The sequence below is a fragment of the Protopterus annectens genome, chromosome 13.part0, assembly GCF_019279795.1.
Source record: "Protopterus annectens isolate FY-2018-M chromosome 13.part0, PAN1.0, whole genome shotgun sequence".
Taxonomy (NCBI): domain Eukaryota; kingdom Metazoa; phylum Chordata; order Ceratodontiformes; family Protopteridae; genus Protopterus; species Protopterus annectens.
The window spans coordinates 398,135,477-398,154,350 of NC_056747.1; the positions used below are offsets into that span (position 1 = coordinate 398,135,477).

At 41.4% G+C, this 18,874-nt stretch overlaps 1 protein-coding gene across 2 annotated transcripts in view; it reads left to right on the plus strand.

Moving 5' to 3' along the window:
• Positions 1–18,874, plus strand: part of ATCAY (ATCAY kinesin light chain interacting caytaxin) — a 644,371-nt gene that overhangs the window by 461,755 nt on the left and 163,742 nt on the right. For both annotated transcript variants that reach the window (XM_044054019.1, XM_044054020.1), the window contains one exon: positions 493–595. In XM_044054019.1, the coding sequence (XP_043909954.1) occupies positions 493–595 (103 nt within the window). The remainder of the gene's footprint in view (positions 1–492; positions 596–18,874) is intronic.

Genomic DNA, 18,874 nt, shown 5'->3' on the forward strand with positions numbered 1-18,874 from the left:
AATTTAGCATGATTTTCATGTTCATTTAGATTGTTAACTGTGCAGAACCTGCAAGGCATATACACTGTTTACTTGGGTTACGCAGGTTATATGGAAGTCAGAATTCTCCTGCATTATCAGGGGTCTATTCAGTGACATTATTTTTTTAGTTATTAAATACTTATGTCATAAACCCCCCTTCAGCTGATCAAAACACAATACTGATTTTCTATACTTTTGATATAACAGAGCATGTAATTTAATATACTTGTTAAAAAATCATATCAGGGTATTAATAAACATCAGGTTACGTGAATGATCTTGGCATATGTCAGCTCTTACACTCCAAATGTTTTCATTGTTATGCTATAATCCAGTGTATCTTTGTTACTAACATTGCAATGCTCCTGAACAATATTTATCAGTTATAATGTAACCAGCATAGCCCTTTCATTTGATTTTGTTCTTGCATTGTTACTTTTATATCCTTATGGCTTGTATTTTCCTGTCTAGGTTACTATGGGGAGGGACTGAATGCAATCATCGTATTTGCTGCCTGTTATTTGCCGGATAGCAGCTCTGCTGATTATCACTATGTCATGGAGAATCTCTTTCTGTAAGTTTAAAGTATGAAACCATAAAACTGAAAGTATACCATAATTTTCTGATTATGCTTCAGTGTACATGACATGTTGTTTACCTGCACAGAATATAGTGCTTCTGAATATTGTAACGTCTCATAATAATAAATATACAGTTGAGAGAATCAAGCCACAAATTTTTATTTATTTATTTATTTTCAGTTTGATTACCGGGGAAGTCCAATGGGCCACGAAGTACCCATTTTCAGTGGAGGCCCGGGGAGAAAAGCTCCAAAGGCAGTACAATCAAGGTTACATAATGCAAGAGATAATAATACAATGTCAAAAACAGTTAAGAAGATGTGAAATGCAGAGTATAGGCAGTACAATCAAGGTTACATAATGCAAGTGATAAAAATACAATGTCCAAGGCAGTCAAGAAGATGTGAAATGCAGAGTTTACATAGTAAGAGTTTTTTTTTTTTTTATTTTGGCTTAGGTAATTACATATTTACAATATTTACATACTTACAGTCAACTGAAAGTCAGCTAAAACCATTTTGGTGGAAAATAGAAATGAAATAAGAGAGTAGAAAGTAGATTGGTGCCAGAGTATAGATATATACAACAAATCATGTTGTATAACCCAGGGGTGACATTCAACTATGGTATTCGTAACATAGGATCATAGGAAGTCACTGGGCTATTGGCCCTGAGGACTTTATAAGCCTAACCAAGAGTTTAGCCCATGTTTAGACAAGTCAGCACCCAATGCCCCTGTCCAGCAGGGACACAGGTGGAATCTCAGGGGTGTATTTTATGTCCCCATCCAGTTATCCAGGTTGCACATATAAAGGGATATTGAGGTACTCTGCTGGACATGGAAAGGGAGTCTATTCCACAAATGGGGGAATCTCTGGGACACAAATCTGTCCCACCGATGAGTCCTACTGATGTCACAAACCAGGTTGAGGTTGCATGTGCAGTTTACTCGAGTAAAGCTTGACTTGCAGATATGCAGCAGTCCCATCAAGGCAGAGTCTGAGATTGCTTTGTATGCCAGACAGAGGTCACCTCTGAGGAGTCTGTATGAAACTGAGTAGAGGGACAGAGCTTTTAGCCTATCTGTATAGGGTAGATATTTGAGGCCCTGGATTCTCCTGGTGAGGAACCTCTGTGTTCTCTCCAACTGCTGCATGTGCTTTGCGAGGTACATGCTGAAAGGGGCATTGTACTCAATAATGAGCCTTATAAGGGAAGAATACAGGGATGTTATGACTTCCTTGTCCCTGAATGAGATACCCTTACTTATGAGGTGGGCCATGTAGAAAGCTTTCCGTACAATGGAAGCAACATGGTGATCAAAAGTCATGTCACTATCAACCTAGGTGCCCAAATCCCTCATGACTGTTTGCATGCTTAGGACATTGTTATTAATGTGATAATTTGTGTGGACGTCACTCTCCCCAAAGGGGAAGATGATGCATTTTTGGGTATTCAGCTTGAGGCCATGTTTCTGGCACCAGTCATTTGTTTGAGTCAGACCCTCTTGAAGGATGTCCATATCACTAGGGGAATTGATGACACTGCCCAGCTTGCAGTCATCTGCAAACTTGGTCAGCCATAGCCCAATGGTTTTGGGCTGCATCTCAGAAAAGTATATGCCAAATAACAGAGGTCCCAAGACCAATCCCTGGGGTACACCGCTTGTTATGGGTCTACTGCTTGAGGTGGCTTCCCCTATTTTGACTAGATGGGTTCTGTCAGTGAGCCAGTTTGCTACCCATCTGGTAACATACGGATTGATTCCTAGTTGAGAGAGTTTATCTATTATGCCCGAGTAGGAAATAGTGTTGAAGGCTTTAGCCAGGTCAAGGTAGGCAGTGTGCACAGTCTTCCCCTCCTCCATGGCTTTGGTGACTGTCTCAAAGAAGTCGACTAAATTTAACAGACATGACCTCCCCTTGATGAAGCCAAACTGTATGGGATCGAGTGTTTGGAGGTTGCCAGTGTCCTTGTTAGTGAGGTCAATAATAATCCATTCCATGGCTTTGCAGTGCAAGGTAGTTAGGCTGATGGGTCTATAATTTCCTCGATCGGTGGACACCCCACCCTTGTGCAAAGGGATGACAGTGGCTGTCCTCCACTCATCTGGGATGAAGCCAGTACTCAAGCGTTGGTTGAATAGGGTGCCTAATGGTACTGCAAGTTCCTGCCTGAATTCATGTAGGATGCAGCCTGGAATGTTATCAGGTCCCATGAAGCCCGCATTTTTTGCCTTTGAGAGGGCAGTTATGACCTGTTCCTGAGATATAAAGGGAAGGGGGCAGGTACTGGGGATGTCCTGATTTACTGATGGGGGGGCAGAGGGGTGAAGTTTTTGCTGAATTTGTCAGCCATCAGGTTAGCTATATCTGCTTCATTTGTGTATGTGTCCTTGACCACCAGTTCTGAGCAGATCTGGGTGCTTACTTTGAGATTGCGGACATATGTGAAGAAGGTCTTATGATTGTCCCTAGTAGATGTGGCCAATTTTGACTCAAAGTTTGCTTTGGAGGATTTCACTAGTGCTCTTATTTGCTTGTTCAGGCTAAGGAGAGACTGCTTCCAGTTGGGCACCTGCACCTTCTTGGCTCTGGACAGCAATCATTCCTTTTGTTATAGAGTTTATTTATTGCTGATGTCCACCAGACAGGTTTACTCTTCCTTGCGGAAGATGATTTTGTCCTGTCAGGTATTCCTGATTCCATGCATCTATATAAATGCTCGTATAGTATTTTGGAGTAGATTTGGACATCAGTGCCAGTTCCTACAGAGGGGGAGGGGGCTGTGAAGCTGTTTATCCATCCTTCAGGAGGTTGTAATCAGATTTGGAGAAGTGTTTTGTTTGAGTTATCTAGACGAGGGTCAGGGGAGATGGTGACTTCAAAAGTGACCGCTTTATGGTCAGATCTTACCAGGGAGGATGATACTGTAGGAGTGCGCAGTGGTTACTCATGTTGGTTAATACCAAGTCCAAGATATTATAACCTGTTGTGGGGGTATCAACTAACTGTTCCAAGGCATTTACATTGACAAAATCAAGGAATCTCTGGGCATTTGTGTTCTGGCATGAATAATTCTTCCAATCTATGTTTGGGTAGTTAAAGTCACCCAGGATCAGGGTAAAGGGTTGAATCTTGATAGATTCGAAGTGGTCCAGATAGGCGGAGTGGGCATCTTTAGACAAATTTGGGGGCCTGCAGCTAGCTATGATTTCAATAGGGGTCTTGTCAATGGTTAACTGCACCTGGAGCGTTTCCTGTGCATCATACTGTTTGACCAGTCTGGAAGTGTGTGTGTGTTTAATGTATATTGAAACTCCACCTCCTTTGGCTTTGCTGCCCACAGTTTGGGGTCTAAATGTATGATAGGATGAGTAGTCAGGTAAGGCTGGAGTGCTTTCCGCAGCTTTGAACCAGGTTTCTGTGACTGCGCAAATGTCAGCATCTTCTAGGATTAAGAATGTTTGCAATGAGTGCAGTTTCATGTTTAGACTCTTAGCGTTTAGCAGCATGACCTTTAATTTTTGTTTTGATGAAATGTTTATGTTGGTAGTTTTGACCTCATCACTTTTCCTAAAAAAGTCACTATGGGGGAGGTACGAGCCTTTGCCAGAAGCCTGAAGCCCAAGTGAGACAGATGCAGCCCATCTCAGGCAGAGCATCATGGTCTGTCAATTATATCTTCCCAGGCTGTCAGGTACTGGATCCCTTGCAATGACACCAAAAACTAAGCCAATTGTTAGTCAATATTTTTCTGTTTGTACTAAGGCTTCATTCTGGGTGACAGTAGAATGCTGCTCAAGCCTAGGAACATACCTGCCTGAGACACATACTGCTTCCTGTGCTAAGCTTGCAGCGTCTGAATCTTCCTACTGTGACTTTGCACAAGTCACTTAACCAGCCAGTGCTTTGGGACAATTGTGAATTTTGGCTAGGCTCCTTAGTGGCCTCCTGGACTGCATGTCTATTAACTATCTATGAGCCTATGATCTTATTCCTCTGTGCTAACAGAGATGGTGTATAATGGTACTTTTTGGTGTTAAAAGTACTTACCCTACTGCCCCGTTGAATTGTGCTCTTTCCAGGCAGAAAAAACACACACTGCCATACTTCACTGCTTGCATGAAGTTTTACTAAAACCATGGGATAAGGGCAGAGAGGCATCATCTACTGAAAGGAAATGTAGAAACGTACTGTAGGGAGAAATGTGGAATGGAATTGCACTGTTTAAAAATGTTTCTGTTGTTTCAGTAGAATGTGATAGAAATTAAAACAGGAGTATGCACTGATGTAAAATTAAAACTGAGAATGGTTGCCACAGCATGATGCTATAGAAATGTGAAATGTTCACATCAGCTCCTGTCTTTTAATATGAATTTTTCCTCTAGATACAATTTAGGAGAAGTCTGCACTGGATCATGGCAGTACCTGCCCAAGCTGGTAAAGAATCACTGCAGACCCCCTTTTCTTTAACAAGATCTCACAAGACTTAGATGTTTTAGAATGAATGTTCCTTATTAAAATATTTGTATTCAGGAAGACTGAAAAGGCCAACCTGAGCAATGATACATGATATATTATCCAGCAGGATAGTGCTTTTGCAAGCTACCAGACTACACTGCAGACAAGTTGGGTTTCAATAGGGGATCTGGAGCTGCAGGGCTCACTGGGGATGGTGCATGCAGTTCTCATACCCTGGAAGGAAGGTGCAAAGATCTGCTGTCACAGAAACATCCCCTGGGAGAATTAGCAGCTACTTCAAGGCACCCAAAATGAGGGCCTAGTAAGGACACATCTGTGGCATGGTGGAGGCAGTAGAATTGTGCTGATTTATGCATTCTTTTGTAACACCCAAGCACTGTGTGCCTTGTATGCCATACAAGTCAAAGGCCACATATATGTAAAAGAAAAATCGTGGCACTTCCAGTGAATGTCATAGTCGTATAGCATTTCAGTAGCTCTCATTCAAACATGGGTCTTCCAATAAGGACTGTGGATAAGGCAGAGTTGCTTCTAGAAAGAGGAGTCACACTATAATGTGAAATACAGTATTGTATATTTGGATGGGAACATGGGGCAAAAAATCTGTATACAGCATCAATATTCAAATAGGGAGTTATGCAAAATATGCAAGGGAGCTAAAATGTGATATAGAGCCTCTGAAAATATATTTGATTGCTTTTCCTGTATGTTGTGCCTCTCCTTACTACCAGGTGATCTATCTGCATTCACATCTTCTGTGATATTTCTTTTCTTGCTTACAGCTTACTGCACTGGCATTGCATCCTCATGTAAATTTTCCTCACCTGAGAGGCTCTGTTGCATAGAGGGATAATGCCTTGACTACAGTCTGGATGACACATGTTTAAACAGTGATTTGTGTGCTAGAAGATCTGGATGGAGGATAGTGGGAGTGAGTGGATCTAACCTGCTTGCCCATGTTTGGTGGTTCTGGTTAGATAATCAAAGCCATGCAAGAGGAAAATGACATGACATTGAAAAGGATAGGACTAAGGACTCGGGCTTGAGAATCCCATGCTGTTGATGGCAGCCTTCATTAGTGTGTGGTTACAAGTATGTATTTGCATGGAGGTGTATAACATCATGTGGTGATGGGGGTCCTCACGTCAGCATCAGGAGTGGGGTCAAGGCCTTAATAAACTGCCATCTTTACTGCAATGCTAGTGACCTCCTTGATTTTTTGGCTAATGGTGCTTCTGGTTGGCTCTTGCTACATTGCTAGGGATGACCAGTGTGGAGGAATGTGTAGGTCCAAGGCTAATAGAGGGAAGCTTGCCGGTCAGCAGGCATGGTGGCAAAAACTCATAGAAAAAGAAAACTTTCCTCACCTAAGAGACCACCGGTTATAAATAAGGTGTTAAAGGAATGGATACTTCCTAGGCAAGCAAGACTGGACATTCTTTTGCCATTGTAGAGTATTTGCCACTTGACAGGGTAGGTTATAGAGGTGCATGTCTTTCAAAACTGAATTTGGTCAGTTAGTGCTCAGATATATTGCTTGATCACTGCGTCTGCATTGGCTTGCAGTTTCTATCCAAACACCATTGCAACAATGGCAATGACTTGCCTTATCTAGCTGCCAGTCCCCCTCCTGGGCAAAAGTCACTCTGAAAAACTAACAGTGCTGACTCCCTATCCTGTAGTATAAGCGCTTTGGGAGACTTGACCCACTCTGTTCTTCCAGCACCCCCTAATGTAGCCTGGGTCATGAATCCAGGTTCCCATCTTATGTGTGAGGACTGTTTTTGTGAGTGTTAGAATTTCAAATGTTTTAACTTGATGTTTTGTGTCAGCAGCCACTTTTATCTCTGACATGGTAGGCTGAATAACATATAACAAAAGTGTCATTTCAAATATAATCTTACATAGTAATACAACAGCAAAAACTTGCAAGCAAGCAATCATCACTGTAACCAAATGCAACTATGAATAAAAGGATGACTATAACAAAAAAGCTCAGCCGTTACATTATAAGATAAGTTATATAACAGGATTAGAATGCACTATGCACAATAACTATTCACTATATATAGTATATACAAGAAGGAGATGAGAGACGGGAAGGCTTGGCTCTGTAGACGACTATGTCACCTGCATCTGGAATGATATTGAGCTGTGGAGCATCTATGGATAAACATGGAGAAAAGTAGAGAGGAAGAGATTTGATTAGGGATGAGGAAGGAGAGAAAGAGAATCCAATTTGGAGCTAGTTTAGACTATAAAGTAAAGGAAGCTTCTGAACCATGATTTGTGGCTGACTCCAGCTGAAATAAGGGAAATTAGCAGAAGCTGATAGTCCACCAAGTCAGGGGCTTTTGTCAGGTCAGTGAAGATATTCATGTTAAAAGTCCCGTGTCCACGCTCATGAAGGTATCATTGGTGAAGATGTACAAGACTGTCATGGTACTATGGCCAGCCAGAAGCCATGCTGATCTGGTAAAGGGCACTGTAGTTTGGCATATATTCTGTAAGCTAGGGGAAAACTAGTGTTTCTAAGGTTCTGCCTTAGGTGGGATTCCCCATTCTATGATCATTTCAAGGGAAAGAGAAGCTCATAAATGTATATGGAAAAATTACACAGATGGTATTCATAAACATGACACACACTTTGCTGGGCTACTGCACATAAATAAACTCTAGTAATTGTTCAGATGTGACTTTAGGAACAGTTACTCCAGCCTGCACCAATTGTGCCAAAGCAGTGGGAGCATTCTGCAAAAGGTCAACAAAGATTATGTATAATATTGGTGATGCAATAAAAAGACAGTCACATGACACAGCAGAGCCTTCTTAGGATACTGTGTTACACTGAACTGTCATACAGGAGCCACTGCCTAGGCTATCATAACGCAGGAATGGATGGTAATCATATAGCAGTAATAGCATCACATGCATATACAAACCCTCCAAGACACTCCATCAGTTATATATCCAGATAAATCACACCACTGATGTATGCACGGATGTTGAAACTATTGACTGAGTGCATAGTAACAGGATTGCATAGGTATATGCACCCACTGTTCCTGCATGCAGATCATAGAGACACTACATCCATACTGGTTGCTACCACCATGATGCATAGCAGTTAAAGAACTAACGTAAAAAGAAGTCCTGCACCATATGCTTTATACTTCACACAGGCTAGGCCAGTAAGAGTCCATTCCACTGCAGTGCAGTGTTGTTTCTCATTGAATATAAAGGTCAAAATTGATGTAAATGCTGGACAGTACTGTTAAATAGGCATGCAACTGCATCACAGGTCAGTCATTTTACACACACACAAATGTGTGTAGGCCATGTCTGCCTTGCCACTGTATACCCAATTAAATCAGCTGGTATACCTCATAAACAGAATGGACTCGTAAACAGCATCCTTGTGGAGCACACACAGCTTTACAGTGGAACACTGTATGTTTCCAACAGATACAGGTGTATCTTGCCAGTGTCAATTCTTTCTGTGGCACATTGAGCAAAGGGAACTGATAAACAGGTTCATTTACAAACTTGCATATTTCAAGTACATACCTGTATGCCTGAGATGTGCTCCACACTACATATTTCATATACATACCTATATGTCTGAGATGCGCTCCACACTACATATTTTATGTACTTACCTATATGCTTGAGATGTGCTCCACAATACATATTTCATGTACATACCTGTATGCCTGAGATGCGCTCCACACTACATATTTCATGTACTTACCTATATGCCTGAGATGTGCGTCACACTACATATTTCATATACTTACCTATGCCTGAGATGTGCTCCGCACTACATATTTCATGTATTTACCTATCTGCCTGAGATGTGCTTCACACTATGTATTTCCTGTACATACCTGTATGCCTGAGATGCACTCCACACTACATATTTCATGTACTTACCTATATGCCTGAGATGTGCTCCACACTACATATTTCATGTGCATACCTGTATGCCTGAGATGTGCTCCACACTACATATTACATGTACATACCTGAGATGCGCTGCACACTACATATTTCATGTACATGCTTGTTGTATACCTGAGATGTGCTCCACACTACCTATTTCATGTACATACCTGTATGCCTCAGATGCGCTCCGCACTTCTTATGGTACAAAGCATTGAAGGTATCTATGAATCTGGATGTAAAATGCAAAGAGAATTCCAGATTTTTTTTTTCTTTCTAAGGAAGAAGGGTCACTAGGACAACTGCAAGTGATTATCCTGAAGGGTTATCCTTTCAGGAGGCTCCTTTATAATTTGCCTGCCGTTTCTCAGACTATGCTTGAAGAAAGGAATGGCATACAAAAAAATCATTAAGCAGCTATGCCAGAAGAAAGGAACTGGTATATTTTTAAAACAACACACCCAAATTGTTTTAGATATTGTTTAGGACATGGTGTTTACTAAATCTGTGTGTCACCAGCATACATTTTTATAGCTGATGCATCTTCTTGTTAAAACTGCTCTATGACTTGAAGTGTGTGTTTGCTTACAAGGTAATGTAGTTTATCAGTTAACATAAAAATGACAGCAGTGTGAAAAGTGTCACTGTTGAGCTTGAAAATGTACAAATAATGACTGTTTTGCATACATGGAGGTGACATCTTCACCAATCCATTCTTTTCATACGTCTCTGTACATCAAGGAAAATGAGTATCTGGAAGTTAGCAATTGTACACTTTTGGACTATTAGTAGTTTGACTTTTACACCATGGTTACCTAAAGAGCATGACATTCAGTTACCGTTGTCATGGTCACAGTATTAAGCTATATTTGTAAATTATAGACAGAGGGCTAGCTAATTCCAGTGGGGAACTTTTCTTGTAATTGTTTAATATTGCTGGGAGCTGCATCCATACATCACTACACCTTGCAGAAAATATCTTGGCTGTGGTTGCGTTTGCTGTAGGCAGGGCCTAGCAAGTTCTGAAGCACTTATGCCTTGGACCTGGTGTTGTTGCTAAGCTGGTTGTCTGCCATATAGAGTGTGGTTAGGACATACACAAATGGCCACTATGGCTGACTGGGTGACATCCCTCCTTCTGAAGACCTTGTCTTTCCTCAGCTCACAGGAAGGGAGAAATGAATGGGTGGAAGATGTATTCACCTTCTGGGGATTGTTTGTCCAGAAAGGAAGGAGGGGCTGATGGTCAGCAAGCACAAAGAAAGACTATGGTGCCTGTGAAAAAGATCCTCACAGGACAGCTTGACAAAGATGTTGGTGAAAGTGGTTAAACTAAACTTTCAGTTTTAGGTGGTTATTTGACACAATGGTAGTGCTCATTAGGGCTTGGAACTGCATTTTATAAATTTAGAGTCTGAATATGTCAAATGAATTAAAAAAGTTCGACAGCCATCTCTTGATGGAGCTCTTCCCCCACACCTCTGTGCAGGTTTGTCCCATGTGCCCCTTTTCTAATTATTCATATCCATGACTTATCATAATTTAGGAGTAAAAAATAATTACCTCATTCATTCTCATAGTGAGCCTTTAATAGTGCCATTCATAGTTTTCAGACTCCCTTTTGGTCCAAGGGGAGACAAACAACCTCTAAAAAAGTGGAAAGAATAACAGAGACAAGAATAGGTAAACTATTACATGCTTAAGAATATGTTCAGACCCTAGTCAAAATAAGAGCAATAGATGTACAATAGTTTGAGAATAGACAGTTAGAGCCTCAAAACATCCAGTTCAGTGACCTAATAGGTTCATATGTTAATACTAGGCAATTAATCTAGAGGAACATTTGCAGCCTAGTCACAAGATCATATATCGTGAATACCCACACACACAAATAATTAATGCCCAGTTACAACCCACTCACTGAGGCCTTGAGAGGCAGATATGAGTTGTATTTAACACCTAACATTAACCTCTTTCAATGAGGGCTTGAGGAGCCAGACCTGGCATGTATTTATGATTGCCGATCCATTTATCAGGTTATGCTTAAAGAGAGTCGAGGAGCTTCTTCATTTTACATCTACGGGAAGTCTACTCCATAAAAGATGGATTCTCTAGGAGCGATATCTATCTCTCTAGCATGTCTTATTTATATTTCAGTGGAAATATTGATCTTTGTAGCTGGTGTTTAGGGTGCTGTTTGTTTTGTGGTTGTGCAGGGAGTCACATAGGACTGGATGTTTTGAGACTATATAGGCCAAACAGTGATCCCCTCTCAAAAGTCTGTAGGAAACAGTAAAGTGAGAGAGAGCACTTCAAGGTAATCACTGTAGCTCAAGAAAGACATGTCCTTGATTATCTTGGTAAAGTAATGCTGCAGTCTCTCAAGATGAGTAATGTGCTTAGGGGTAAGTTATATGGGTTCACTCAGTTTATTACAACCCCAAAAAGATACAATAAAAGCTCCAGTAGAATATCGTCTATAGACTGGATTCTTACCAGTACCTCCAACAGAATAAACCCTGTCAGCTCTCTTCTAGATACTCGGATTATTCACCTATCTATGCAATAAAGCACTATTTCCCTAGCCAAAAACAGCACCATTACAACCATGTTAGAAGTCTCACTTTCTTTAGCAAAGATGTATTTTACTCAGACCTAAAAAAATAAACTGGAGATCACTTTCAGCAATTCCTCTTGTTGAGGCCATAGAACTATTCAGTTCTATATTTCTCAGCATGGTGCTGCGGTAGCGTTGTTGCCATACAGTAAGATGTTGCCCTGTTCGATTCTCAGCTAAAGTGTCTTCTGTGTGGTGACATGCGTGAATGGGCGTACCTTCATTGAAGGTTGTACGTCAGGCCTGGCAAGTCAGTACGTAAAAATCTACTGCCAGTCATTAGCGGACCGGTGTTCCGCTGTGGCGACCCCAAACCGGGGAAAGCCGAAAGATACAACAACAACTAAATAAACATGTTCCTAGTAGATTAGAAAGAGTCTAACCCAACCTTGCACCCTGGCTTTCTAACAAAAACAACCAATGAAAAATTCAGACGGAGCTTGTTCGCAGTGAAAGCAAACCAAACCCTAACCATGCATCAGCAATATAAGCATCCAGAAAAAATGCAGAAACTAAAATCAAATCTAATAAAACACACTTTACAAAGCTTCAGATAACTAATAGGTTCATAGGTGTGTACTAGGCTAATGTCCCTGGAGCCTTTACAAGCCTAGCCCATAAGATTACCTTGGCATTGTGCCACCCGACCTTTGTTCCCAGTGCCTTTGCCGAGTAGAGCCACTGGAATGATCCCTGGGGTGAATTGTCTATTTCCCATCCACTCATCAAGATTTCTCTTGAAGAGAGCCAGTGAGGTGATCTGCTTGACATGTATGAGAAGTCTATTCCATAGAATGGGCAGTCTCTGGGTTATGAACCTGTCCTTCCAGCATGTTCTGTTGATTGTGGTAATGAGGTTGAGGTCTCTGGATCATCTGGTGAGGAGGGATTGGGATTTCTTTAGATGTAGCATTTCTAACAGAGCTGTGTCAGACATGGCTCTGTAAGTCAAGCAGAGATTGCCTCTAAGTAGGCGATATGAGACCGAGAATAGTTGGAATTTTTTGAGTCTCTCCATATAGGACAAGTGTTTAAGGCCTAGGATCCTCCTTGTGAGGTACGTTTGTGGCCTCTCCAGTTGTTGCAGGTGTCTAGTGAGGTACATGCCAAATGGAGCACTGTACTCGATGATTGGCCTAATGAGGGAAGAGTAGAGGGAGACAATGACCTCTTTCTTCCTGAATGCAAAACCATTAGTAATGAGATGTGCCACATAGAAGAACTTGCTGACCATAGTGGCAATGTGGTGGTCAAAAGAGAGGTTGCTGTCATCCTGTGTTCCCATATCTCTTATAATGCCTTCTGTGTTAAGTGGACTACCATCAATGTGGTAATTCAAGGGAACTGGGTTTTTCCCAAGGGGGATGACAACACATTTTTTGGCACTGATCTTAAGGCCATGGTTCTGGCACCAGTCGATTATTTCAGTGAAGCCTTTCTGTAGGATGTCAACATCACTTGGGGAGTTAATAATAGCTCCCAACTTGCAATTGTCTGCAATCTTTGTCAGCCAGAGTCTCATCGTGTTGGCCTGGACTTCAGAGAAGTAGATACCAAACAGGAGAGGACCCAGGACTGAAGCTTGTGGGACTCCACTCATGACTGGTCTGCAGTCTGACTTGAAGTCAGCTACTTTCACACTGTGGGTTCTATCTGTGAGCCAGTTTGCACCCCACATAGTGATATAGGGGTTGATGCCTAGTTTAATGAGTTTTTCTATGGTTCCTGAGTGGGGAATAGTATCAGAGACCTATGCCAGATCAAGGTAGTCTGTATGAACAACCTTGACTTCATCCACAGCTCTGGTGACTGACTCAAAGAAGTCGACCAAGTTGAGCAGGCATGATCTACCCTTCATAAAACCAGACTGTGTAGGATCCAGAGTTTGGAGATTCCCTATATCCTTGTTTATTAGGTCCATGATGATGCATTACATAGCTTTGCACATCAGACTCATCGGGCTAATGGGGCGATAGTTCCTAGGGTCTGTAGTCACTCCTCCTTTGTGGAGAGGGATGACTGTAGCAGTGTACCATTTGGTGGGGACAAAGCCTGAGGTGAGGCTGTGATTGAACAGGGCACACAGGTGAGGTGCTGGTTCACTCTGTAGTTCATATAGAACATAGCCAGGGATATTGTCAGGCCCCATAGAAGTTGTATTCCTGGCCTTGGACAGTGCTGTTTTAACCTGTGCAGCAGTAATACTGGGTGCCTGGCAATCTGCTGGTATTGTGATTGATCATTGGGGGGGTAAAGTTGGCACTGAATTTGTCGGCCAGTATATTGGCAATATCTGTTGGCTCGATACAGGAGGTTCCATTGTGCAGTAGCTCAGAGCAAATCTGGGTATTGCCGTGGAGATCCTTTACATAACTATAGAAGGCCTTGTGGTTGTCTTTACTATCTGCTGCAATTCTGTTTTCATAGCTATCTTTAGAAAATTTGATAAGGGATCTCAACTTTTTGTTGAACTGACAAGGGAGTTTTTCCAGTCTTGGGACTTTCCCTTATTCCGCATAAAAAAACATTCTGGTCTGCTGTCAATCAGTTACTAAATCCCATAACTAAAACAGAATCTGTAACCATTAACCCCAAATCAAACAGATTACATAGCTATTCAATTCAATTCACACTTTATACAAAACTCCTGGGCCTTTGTAGCATACAACTACCCCAGCTCTAAACTACACTCCAATACTCTACAACTCCAGCCTACCTGAACATCCACAATTACAAAACTACTCCTAATTCTGGAACCCACTTATCTTTCCTCTGATAATTTACCAAGTGATTATATCAAAAAACTGCTCCTTTTTTTCCCTGACATACCCAGATTCTATGCTAATAAACAAATCCATTATGGAAAATGATGCCCCGACCTCTTGAAGAAATCATACATAACACCTCTTCATAAAGGTGGTAACTCCATTGACCTGTCCAATTTCAGGCCCTTAGCTGTCCTGATCTCCTCTACCAAAATTTCTGGAGAAATGTATACAATTACAAGTAGTCACTTTTATCTCTGACAGCAAACTTATTTCTCCTGCACAACATGGTTCAAGACTTCACTGTAGCACTGCTACGGCGCTACTAAACTTTACAACTACAGTAAATCAGCACAGAAATAAAGGTGACCTTTTCTCAGCAGTAGTCCTCAATCTGACAAAGGCATTTGGCACAGTCTGACACCATAAACTGCTACATAGACTGCTTTCCCTAGGAATAAATGAATCTTCCCTATCCTTGTTCAGAAATTACCTTTAAATAGACAGTAGGCAGTGAAATGGCAAAATAATATATATTCCTTCCTCCCTTTCACAGTAAGTGTTCTACAAGCCTCAGTTCTAGTCCTTTTACTATTACAGCCGAGTGACGTCTACAGGCGTTTCTGCAGTTACCTCCTACTGCTCCTCTAGGCGTCAAATATCACTTGTTCATACTGCATTAATAATTCCAAATCCATGCTACACACAAGGTATCAGAATATTTTATCTTGAAGCAAATATTATGGCAAACACAATTGTATTGATATATGATCTCTGTTAATAAGTATTTGTTAGAACTGTAAGGTGATAGATTCATTTTTTAATGGCTGAAGCCACGCCCACTGGGAGTTAAAGGTATACACTCAAAAGAGCTCTGCTGGAGGGAATGAGTTTTCTGTAAATGATCTGCACCAAGCAAGTAAACACGCCTTAATCATCCAATATGCAGATGATTCTACACTCATCTGCACTGCAGAAAATATAGAGAAACTACAACAGCTTACCAAATAATCTTTCTCTAACACAGAGTCCTGGTTAACTGACTTCAAATTATACCAAAATCCAAAAAACTCTTTACACCTAAACAAATTCCAGACTGCAAAAAGAACCTTACAATAACATCTGCCAATACTACTAACATAGAACTAGAAACTCACACAAAACTACTGGGGATCATCATTGATGATGACCTGAAATTTAACTATCATGTACAACTCACTGTAAAGAAAACTCATTAAAGCCTAGGAGCAACATACAGGGTCAAAGCATATCATAAAGACATACAAGGTCAAAGCACATCATACAGGCATACAGGGTCAAATCATATGATACAGACATACATGGTCAAAGCATATGATACAGACATACAGGGTCAAAACATATGATACAGACATACAGGGTCAAAGCATATGATACAGACATACAGGGTCAAAGCATATGATACAGACAAGCAGGGTCAAAGCATATGATACAGACAAGCAGGGTCAAAGTATATGATACAGACATACAGGGTCAAAGCATATGATACAGACAAGCAGGGTCAAAGCATATGATACAGACAAGCAGGGTCAAAGCATATGATACAGACACACAGGGTGGAAGCATATCATACAGACATACAGGGTCAAAGAATATGATACAGACATACAGGGTCAAAGCATATCATACAGACATACAGGGTCAAAGCATATCATACAGATATACAGGGTCAAAGCATATCATACAGACATACAGGGTCAAAGCATATAATACAGGCAGTGCTACAAAGCATATTGTCCCATCCTTCCTCTTCCCAGCCTTTCTGTATGCTGCTCCATAGCAATCAGTCTCCATGTCAGCTAACTATCTATTAGCTCAATGTTACAACAAAATACACACAGTGACAACAAATCAATGTGACAGCACTCATCATTGCCTAGACCCTTAAGCAACTCGAATGACTAAAATTGAAACACTTCCTCATTCACTCACAACTAGTCACTGCCCAAAAAACATATCTACAAGCCAGATAAATGCCCACACATAGATTTTCCAACTCTACACACCTAGTAAACCTTTCCATTTAAGACACAAAATGTTACTATCAACCACCAAATCAACCAGCTCCTCTGAGGACTCTTTATACTCCTGATATATTAGTTCCTTACTCTCTTAGAGCACTACAAAACACAAAGACCTTCAAGCTTCCACTAAAGCAGTACCTGATGGAACAAGGGCTCTGTTTTTGTGCCTCTCCAAGCTAACATCCTAATGCTGAAACTGATCCTCCATTTTTCTTATGTCTTTCCCTGTAAATACTTCTATCCATACCTCTACTCCTCCTTTCTTAAATTTCCTATGATACTTATCTATCCATATCCATCTTACAGTTATTCTTCTTCCACTTCTTTCTTCGTTCCTTCCTTCACTTCTTCCTTCCTTCATTCCCCTCTTCTTTCCTTCCTCCAATCCCTCCCTCCTTCCTTTTTCCACTTCTTCCTTCCTTCCCTCCTTCCTTCCTCCACTTCTTCCTTCCTTCACTCCCCTCCTCTTTACTTCTTCCAATCCCTCCCTCCTTCCTTCCTCCACTTCTTCCTTCTTTCCCTCCCTCCTTCCATCCTTCACCTCATCCTTTCTTCCCTCCCTCCTTCCTTTCTCCACTTCTTCCTTCCTTCATCCCCCTCCTCTTTCCTTCCTCTAATCCATCCCTCCTTCCTCCACTTCTTCCTTCTTTCCCTCCCTCCTTCCATCCTCCACCTCTTCCTTCCTCCACTTCTTCCTTCCTTCATTCCCCTCCTCTTTCCTTCCTCCAATCCCTCCCACCTTCCTTCCTCCACTTCTTCCTTCTTTCCCTCCCTCCTTCCACCCTCCACCTCATCCTTTCTTCCCTCCCTCCTTCCTTCCTCCACTTCTTCCTTCCTTCATCCCCCTCCTCTTTCCTTCCTCTAATCCATCCCTCCTTCCTCCACTTCTTCCTTCTTTCCCTCCCTCCTTCCATCCTCCACCTCTTCCTTCCTCCACTTCTTCCTTCCTTCATTCCCCTCCTCTTTCCTTCCTCCAATCCCTCCCACCTTCCTTCCTACACTACTACCTTCTTTCCATCCCTCCTTCCATCCTCCACCTCTTCCTTCCTTCCCTCCTTCCTCCACTTCTTCCTTCCTTCATTCCCCTCCTCTTTCCTTGCTCCAGTCCCTCCCTCCTTCCTTCCTCCACTTCTTCCTTCTTTCCCTCCCTCCTTCCTTCCCTCCTTCCTCCACTTCTTCCTTCCTTCATTCCCCTCCTCTTTCCTTCCTCCAGTCCCTCCCTCCTTCCTCCACTTCTTCCTTCTTTCCCTCCCTCCTTCCATCCTCCACCTCTTCCTTCCTCCACTTCTTTCTTCCTTCCTTCCCCCTCTCCTTCTACTGCTTCTTAGTTCTCCTTCTTTTATCTCTCTCTCTCTCTCCAATGGGGAACTTTCTCCCATTTTGAAATTCCTCCTAATATGTAAAATTAATTATAATAACACCATACAACAAATGTATTTAATCCAACTTTATTTTTTATTTATTGACAATTGATTACCAAGCAGGAATCCATTTTCAGAGGAGGCCCAGGGAGAAAAGCTCCAAAGTATTACAAAACATTTTAAGAATAATAATTTTACAGTTTTTAAAAATAATACAAAAAATACAGTTTAAATAATTATACCAAATTAGATATAATATGAAGAGATTGGCTAAGAAAAGATACAATTTATTTGACAATGATGTAACAGAGAAATTTTAGCCAATTTACAGAGAAATTAAAGGTAAGTTACAATACTAACAGGAATTGCAATATGAAGTGACACAAAAGCAAACCTACGGTATATTTAGAAAGGAAGTCAGGGGAGTGAAACTGATAAAAGTAAGGAAATGAGTGAAAAACGGAGAGTAAGGGGATGTAAGGTATGAAAGGTGTTTGTTCACATTTAAAGATATAGATTGTCCTGGTGCAGGGCAAGGATTGAGCTAGCTTCTGGCTAAGGAAGTCTTTCAGAATGGTTCTGAAGGATGGGAGAGAGGGTACTGACCCGATGGATAGAGATAAGGAGTTCCAGGCCTTAGCAGTATGGTACGAGTACAGAAAATGCCTAGCAGATCTGACAGGTTTGTGGACAGACAGCAGTTTTTGGTCACTGGATCATAATGACCATCTAGGAACATAGTTGTGTGGAATGTTATTTAGTGCTGGACAAGCAAATGGATTCTGGATAATTTTATAGGTTATAAGAAGCTGTGTATATGTAAGTTGATGGGGTAGTTCTAACCAATTTAGCTTTTTTAGTATTATATAGTGGTGGGCTCTGAAAGGAGTATTTGCTGCAAATTTAGCAACTTAGTTACAGTATTGCTCAGAATTAGATTTTTGTGATGCCTGATGGTTAGTAAGGATGAAAGCTCCTCAAAGAAGTGTGGGGAGGAGATAAGTAGTGCCAAGAGTAGCTTTTATTGTGTTGGTGAGAAA